The sequence below is a fragment of the Aplysia californica genome, unplaced genomic scaffold (genome assembly GCF_000002075.1).
Source record: "Aplysia californica isolate F4 #8 unplaced genomic scaffold, AplCal3.0 scaffold00579, whole genome shotgun sequence".
Classification (NCBI taxonomy): domain Eukaryota; kingdom Metazoa; phylum Mollusca; class Gastropoda; order Aplysiida; family Aplysiidae; genus Aplysia; species Aplysia californica.
Window position 1 is genome coordinate 152,204 of NW_004797849.1, and position 8,706 is coordinate 160,909.

Below are 8,706 nucleotides of genomic sequence, written 5' to 3' on the forward strand. Positions count from 1 at the left end.
GAAGAGAAGAAGAAGAAGAAGAAGAAGAAGAAGAAGAAGAAGAAGAAGAAGAAGAAGAAGAAGAAGAAGAAGAAGAAGAAGAAGAAGAAGAAGAAGAAAACACCGGCATGTAATATGAATAGTTTGTATATACATTATATATCGACTTAATTCCTCTAAAATTGATCGATGTCGCTTTTACAGAAACAAAGAAACTGGCACTATTGGTTAGGCTAAATTTGTTATATATTCATATATAATGCCTATTTCCCATAGCAAACAATATTATTATCATCCGATGGATTTTTCTTTTCGTGTTCCTTTACAACAGTGACTACATTTTCCTTTCCAGTTACTGTCCTCTTTCGAATTAGTCCTAGTTGGGTTTGTTTGGGTTTTGTTCTTGTTTTGTTTAATCTTCGGAGCGGATTCTTAGGCCCTGAGAATAAGTTTACACCCCCTAACGTCTAGAACAAGCATTAAAAGTTACAACTATTAATCAAAATCTCTACTATTTTAAATAGCCGGGTGGTTTTGCACAGTTCAGTAAGTTACTAGCAACAAGGGAGGCCATGTTATTATACACAATTTATGGCTGAATGTCCAAAGATGTTAAGGTATAGTGTAGAGAACATTATTGTGTTGTCCTGTCAGTGCACACGTCCGTAAACATGTTGTCACTGTTGTGTGTGTTGCTCGGTTTTCGGCCAGTGTTGTGTGTCATATTCCCCACCTTTTATTTGTGTAATGTATTGTCTGCATGAATCTGTTTATTGGTTGATTGTAATGTTTTACAATATGGGAAGACCCCTGCAAAACAATTGATCACTATCACAAGGTTTCTTCTTCTTTTCATGGAGGGGGGGGGGTGTGCGTCAACCTCTAGTTTGTGTGGGGATATGCTTCTAGCAGACAGACTGAGAGGGGACACTGGAACAGAAAGGGTGGGGGGGGATGTGAAACTTATTATAGTCACTCGTGGTGTAGGAAAACGAACAATAAACATTATGCATAAAGGCATAATACTGATTCTTTCAAATGTCCGATTTCTCCAGTGAAATGTATAATCGTCCGTGTTTATTTTTTCCCCCAGATTTCTATTTCCTTTTTTTTTAACTGCTTGAGTTGTATGCTATCCAAGTGACCGGCAGCCCCGTTTTTTAGGAAACGAAACGTTCAAATAAAAGGCCATAGTGTTTAACAGTGAGAGGGTTGTGCTCATCCAAGTTGAGACAGTAACATCGTAAAGATTCATAAAAATTGCGCAGAAACGAAGCATACTTTCGTATAAAAACTATCTGAAAATATAATTTAATTTTCGCTTTTCATGTTGTCATGCTTTTGCACCCAACCAAAGAAATAATAACAATCCAGTATAATAAATATTTTTAAAATTTTGACGCAAGTCAATTCAGGAATGAGGAACGTATTTTATCGAGTACAAATGTCATGAAATCAGAGGTACGCACATTGAACTTGCCACTATCATTCCGGATGTATTGCATCTATGGGGCTGTAAATACAACTATATTGAAACAAACAATGGATAGTTTCTTCGATTTTTGTGAAGAGAAGCACACCGGCATGAGTGCAGCCGTTTAGTGTAGAGAAGATAATAATATGTATTTTTTTTTTTAAACGAATGTTGGATCAACCAGCTGCCCCCTCCAGCCACCTACAGACAGAGGGAAAAGGGAGCCTTCCGACACTTCTTTCATGTTATCAAATGCCTTTTTTAGTTTTTACATTGCTTTCGCATAAACAATAGAAGGAACAGAACTGATAGCACTGGTTTTACGGCCTTTATGGTAATAACAACTACAATGTTCATTTACTAGGAAGACAAAATGTCTTTCTTTTTTTGAATTTATCATCTTTTTTTTAAATCTGCTATTATAAAATGTATTTTGATACCTTTTACATTTTTATTCACTTTTCTTTGTATCTATTTACCGGCGTCTGTAATGTAGCAATAAGGAGCTTTGCTGTCACAAGGCGGGAGCCTGAGTTGGAAGCCCAATTATGGAGAACGTTTTATTGAGTGCGGTATCACGGTTTTTTAGCACGGATCTTGTATCCCCTCCGAACCCAAATTGGCTCTGACAGGCTAGATCAGAAGCCCACACCATGAATGATCTGAATTAGGTCGAAGGAGAGGGGAGAGAGCGTAAAAACACCTTTATTTGTTTTTATTAATCAATTTATTTATGCATTTATTCATTTATTCTTTTTTTGGGGGGGGGGGGTATTCGGCAAGGGGGGGGGGTTAATTTGAAGGAGCCCCCCCCCCCCAAATAATGCATGCAGCACACACGATAGTTTTTTCATCGTGACATGTTGTGTTGCAATCACCATGTCGTGTTTTGTTTTGTTGTTATTTATGTTTTCATCATGAGGTATTTTTGAAAGGGTTTTTTTTTCTTTTCTTTTTGTGTCATGTTATATTTGTTACACTCTATGTATTCCCTTTGTTTGGTGCCTATTAGTCATTATCCTTTTTTGTCTCTCCCCTCCGCCCTTCCATTGTCCCTCCCTCCCTCCCTCCCTCCTACCCCCGTCCCCACACCCCTGTGAACCCTTTTCTGTGACAGCGAGCTCTTCCGTACTGGGCCCCGACCCCGGCGTAAGGGCGACACAGCCTCCACTACTGGCACTATCCACAGCGTCAACGCCCTGCCCCCGGGAACCACTGGAACCAGTGGAGAGTGGGCGTCTGGCAACGGCGGCATCGCGGGCTCCGAGAGTTTGTACAAGCAAATAAACCACAGCAACCACCGGCTGGAGAGTGGTGGCGGTAGTGCTGGTGGTGGTGGGAGTAGCGTGGAGATAGGGGTACCAGGAGGTGGAGGTGGTGGAGGAGGAGGAGGAGGGTCAGGGGAGGCAAGCGACAACGAGTACGCGGAGACGGCTATGATGACGTCACCTGTCTATCAGAACTCCCAGCTTCCTCGGGCGATGGCGAAGACGACGACGACGACGACGCCGGGGAGGGGAGGACGAAGCAGCGACGCGGCGGCGGCGCTGGCGGCGGCGGCGGAAGCAGACATTCCAGACATCGACGCCATCACCTTCGCCGCGACCACCGCTACCGCATCCACCACGCCGTCCACGGCGAACACCAATACCACCGCGCTGAGCGGCGGTAGTTTTACGCCGGGCGGCAACATTCCGCATGGCGTCAACGGTAACGGCGGTGTAGGCGGAGCTTCTTCGAAAGTAGGTCATGGTTATAATAATAGAAGTGACTATGGTGACATTGATAGCAGCCAGTTGCATGCAGCATCCCTCAAGCATAACCGCAGGTATAAGAAATCTCACAGCCTGTTTCCAGCAAGACTAGCTAAGCTTTTCTCTTGTACTGATAAGTCATCTGAATGCATGGTCGAAGATATGCACAGCACTGACCATGACAAGGCCTCGACACAGTGCCAGGCTATGTCGCTAACACGTGCGCATGCTATTGAGAATATGGAAATGTGTGGGGGTGAATTTTATACTAACACGGCGTCTGGTTTTCAGACCCACCATTGCATGTTGCCCAAATCCCATGACTTGAGACCTAATAAGTTAGACCTACAGCAGAGACGGAATAACTATTATTCGGAATCAGACAATATAGACAATGCTGAAAAGAGAATCAGCATTCCGCTAGCGGATGAAATTGAGCGAGAGATGGCTAGGATGTCTCCTATGGCGGCTCAAACATTTACCAGCCAAAATAGCAGAGACGAATGTAGGTCAAGCACGGAGTCTCTAGCCCTGTCTTCTGACCTCATTTCGGGCCGCCATGAAGGCAGCTCCCAGTGCAGCTTGCAGCTAGGCGACACTGCTGAAACGCTGACTCAGCACGACAGTCCGTCTCGGATGGATCTTCTTATGCAGCTACAGCAGCAGCAGCAGCTGCGTCCATCTTCCAGACATATCGACGACAGCCATGCGCACCAGCCCAGGGGTGCTCCTGCCCTCGCATCCTCCTCAGAGGTGACCCTGGCTTCTTCCATCACGAAACCAGAGTCGTCGAGTTCGGCGGTACCAGGTCGCAGCGCACATAGACTACACCCTGTGACTACTAACAGAGGCTCAAATGTAGCTACTAATAACAAAATTTCTTCTAACGCCGAAGTGCATTATGACCCTAACCTTTATGCTATCCCCCACAGCCCAACGAATCACCCACAGTCTTCTTCCGGAAGTCTTCAGGAACAGGGGAAGACCACTCGTGGTGGATTAGGCGTGCCTGCTGCTGCTGATCAGCCTCCCTTTTACCCTTTGCATGTTCAAGTGCCCCCTCTCCCTGTTCATTCTGTAGATGCTCTGTTGTACGATGAAGATAACCGTGGTGGTAACCCTCACCATCCTTACCATCAACATCATCACCATCACCATCACCCTCCTCCTCCTCCCCCTCCTTATTCTCGTTCCAAAAGTGGTATTGTATCATCTTCGCATTCACCTTCATCTTTCCCAACCGATTCACCTCGTATGTCTAGGGGTCAACCACACCATTATCAGCAGCATCCACAACAACAACAACAAAATTCACAACACCTACATCATCAGGACAAACGGGGAGCACGAGGAAGAGAAGGGGAAAGAGCGCACGGGAAGGACCCCTCTGGAAAAAGACATGCTCCTCGAGGAGGAGGAGCAATCTCGCCTGGTGGACTTCGAACAATGGACTCTCACTTTCCGTCTTCCCCGGGTTCTCGGCCCCCTGCCATCTCTTCCTCCCGTTCCTCGGCGTCTCTTCCCGATCACCTAATCCATTCCTCAAGCCCACGAGGAGGAGGAAACGCAACACGGCCCAATCCACTTCTGATGGAGAAAGTCTCACAAGATTCCGGACACTCCACGATGCCCTTATCCCAAAGTTTAAGCCCAGGGGAGACAAGCCTGGACAAGATGTTTCTGAAAAGATCAGGTTCTGGATTCTCTCCCGTACGTGTCCAGGTTTCGGAAGAGTCCGGCCACGACTCACCAACGCCCAGTTTGTGCAACAGTTGCCGGAAAGAGCTGGACAAGGTCGGTGTCAATATCCCTTATTTGGCGGGAACTCCTGACTCTTCATCACAGATGTCCAACATAAGCGGAATGGAGACCTCTGTATAGCCCTAATAAGAGTGAGAGTGCATGAGTATAATTATATAGCGTCAATTATACTCAGTCGTATAGGAATCAAGCTGAAGACTGCTGGTGGTGGAGACATCTGCGCATAATATCCGCATTTAGACAAATGGTTTTGCGTAAGAATGCCATCTGCGCATTTATCAACTTATCCATCAGGCACGTGCAGCTAATGCTGCCGACTTTTCCCTGTTCTAAAAGTCGTAGGCAACTGGCAAGCACACTGGACCTTAGCCGTAAGAAAACACATTTATAGTGTCTCTCAAAACATGACAAATGTTTATAAGAATAACTATATTATCATTTTTTTAAAACACAAACTTCGTTGTTCAAAACTAGATTTGTCAGTGAGAAAGACTCATATGCAGTCTTAATTCAACGCTGGGCTGTTGTAAAGATTCAACACCCCGATGCATTTATATCCTAGTACTATAGTATCAGTCGACTGGCTTCATGAATAATCTACGGCAAAAGCTCAGGTATAATATCGTCGGCCAGGTTGTCAATATGTGCTAAGCCCAATATTTTGAAGAAAAAAAAAAGAGATTAAATTGCACATTTTGCTCTGGGCTTCTATTGCATAGTATTCTATACTCAACACATATGTCGTCAGAATTCAAGACCTAAACATTGAAAAGGGCAAGAAGAGATTTATAAAGTAGGTTCAACTGTCAAAAAATGAACCAGTTTTTTCATCTCTAAAAAAGAAACAATCTCTTACTGGGTTTAAAACATTTCAGTGGCTTGCCGATCATATGCAAGATCACTGCATATTTCGAAGCCGATGGCACCAACATTGAGAGGGGGGGTGGGGGGGGGGGGGAGGGGAAAAGGATCAACACAACATTGCAGGCCGAATGTAATGGATGCATGATTCAAACGTGGCTGAGGAAGTAGATCTACTTTTTCAGCATAGCAGTTGGTAAATACCATTCTAGCATAGAGACAGTGACATGTTAGCACCTTCGAAAATACTATTTTTAGTTCACCACTAGACAGATTAGTGATACTTGAGTACTGCAGAAAATACCTTCATAGCGTCGCACCCGATAAAATACCATCGTTATTTATCATTTGAGAATGTACTATTTTAGAACAATAATTTTGAACATCGCTTGAACAATGCAAGGTTCTCGGTCACGAAAGCAAACCTCAGAATTTAAAAAAGATTATATGGGATATTTTATTAACACAAAACTTTCAATGTCCCTCCTATGATGCCCCCCCCCCTTCCCCCCCCCCCAAAAGAAATATAAAAAAATCAAGTTCAGCTGGAATTGTACAGTATATTTTAAGTAAGAGTTTTACGACACTTCCAACACAATTAGGTAACACAAGTGCCGATTCCACCATTCAAACTGTGTGCGTAATACCTTGCATGGTTAAACAAAATTCTAATAATGGGGAAAAGGACTGGATACTTCAAGTCAAATTCTAATCATCCATGGTCGACATATTTTTCCGAGACCTAAACTGTCGGCCATGTTACTGACATACTCTCTCGGCCATTCTACCGAACTTTTTTTCTGAAGACTGCCGTTCAGAATGTACTCATGTAAGTAAATGTAAATTGATTTGAAATGGTATTTAAGTTAGGTTAACCTGGCTTATTAAATTATGGCAACCGAGTTGGCGTAATGCTGCTTTCAGTAATGCAGAGCTTTAGAAGAAGGACCTGCGAATATCATTATGTCCATCTCGCCTAGAACTGAGCCAAGAGTGCTAAAGACCTTGAAAATTACTCACACAGCAAAAATTCAAGAGCCCTACATTAAGGAGTGGAAGCAAGGACATATTCACCATAGTCCAGTCTGATATCGTCACACATAATGACAGGCCCCATTGCTGCTACGATGTCGTCGGAAAGAGCTATTGTGAACATTGTATAAAAAAAGCCGTTAGCATCTTGACAGATGCAGGAAAAAGTTTGAACCTGGACTGTAGGCACATTTTAGGAAGTACATAGTCTGCCCACATTGTACACTCCTTCCTTCAGATCTTGACGCCCTTGATATACTTTGAAAGAGAGACATGGACAATACATTAGGAATCCAGGGAGGTATACGGGAAGTCTTGCTGTTTTACGAGTATGACAGGGATACAATTTTTTTGTTAGGAAATTATTTAAACATTACATTTTGCTCGAGTGTCTGCCTGACAGTCAAATTTTCTACGATAAAGCGAACATAAATGACTGCTCTGTGGATGAACCTGTCGTACATATTATGGAAAAAGATGTTTATGATTTATGTGTACATTTACATTAATGACTCATGAATTGTCGTATAAGGTTTACAAAGCCTTATTAATGCCGTAGTTTCAATGCAGTGAATGGAGGATAATTTTATTGTAATCGTCTGTGTATGTACATACCATAATGTTGAGAACTACACGTAGTATGATAATATGTGGTTATAACGGTTGTTTTTCTTTTGAGTGCATATATTTATTGATACTGAGTAACTTTGACAAATGATGTATCTGTTGTCATAACATAAAATGATAATATGTTCCATTGCATAACTGTGATCATCGCCCCAATTGGAATTTTAGGTATCATTATCGTTATTATTATCATCATCATCATCATCATCATCATCATCATCATCATCATCATCATCATCATCAACATCGTCGTCATCGTCGTCTTCAACAACGTGATGAAACTTCAAATCCCAAACAACGATAACAACAATAATAACAATAACGACAGAACAGCAAATGAAATGCCTACCACCCACCCCTCTCCCCACCACCCCATCCACCCGACTCACGACCACAACAACTGGGACAATCATTGCCATCCCTTTTTGCCATCATCTACCCCCCCTATCATCAGCAACCCTTCTCTCAAAACTACACCACCACCACAACCTTTAAAAAAACCAGGGCCATCAACATCAATATTCTTGTTGTCACGTGGCATTATGACATGTTAACAAGCATGCATTGTGCGCACTTGCAATTAACCCCTGACAGCAAAAATGGAGATAGCTGGGGAGGGGGGAGTGAAGGGGAGGGGGGTACAGTGCGAGGGAAGACTTTCCTGTTAGAGGGAAAATAATAATATGATGATACTGTTACTACGTTATTGGCGATTATGTATAATGGACAATAAAGCATATTTTGCTACACAGATTTCTTGTTTTTGTTTCAACATTGTTACAAGAAATGGGAGTGGTTGTGCTGAGTTGGGGAGAGGGTGGGGGGGGGGGTCTTTCTTCTCTCTTATTCAAATTGTTATTACTTCATTAAGTTTCTTCTTAATGTTGTTTTCGTGTAACAATTACAAGATGTGTTTTTAAAATTCATTTATATATATATTCTGTTTTAAATCAAACATTCGTTCACCAACAATGATGAAATTAACCTGATACAAAATCGATGCTTTCAGTAGTAAATTAGAAACTAAAGTCTGGTGGGTTGAAACGTGTGAGAAAGCTTGTGTTAACCTACTCTGTATGTCCACTGCATGGTGCACCCTCTTATTCCCACCTGTTAACATTCCTTTATAACATTAACATTATAAATAACATCAAAAGTGTACAGATGAATATACCTTTAACAGACTCAATTCTTTGAACAAACGACTTGCCCAGCTGC

At 42.7% G+C, this 8,706-nt stretch overlaps 1 protein-coding gene across 1 annotated transcript in view; it reads left to right on the top strand.

Annotated features, from left to right (window-relative positions):
* LOC101852119 (thrombospondin type-1 domain-containing protein 7A) overlaps nt 1-8,241 on the top strand; it is a gene marked incomplete at its 5' end in the record, with an annotated part of 91,461 nt that extends 83,220 nt beyond the window's left edge. The window contains 1 exon segment of the mRNA XM_013087370.1: nt 2,571-8,241. Coding sequence (XP_012942824.1) covers nt 2,571-5,088 — 2,518 coding nt within the window.
* Between the last annotated feature and the right edge of the window lie 465 nt (nt 8,242-8,706).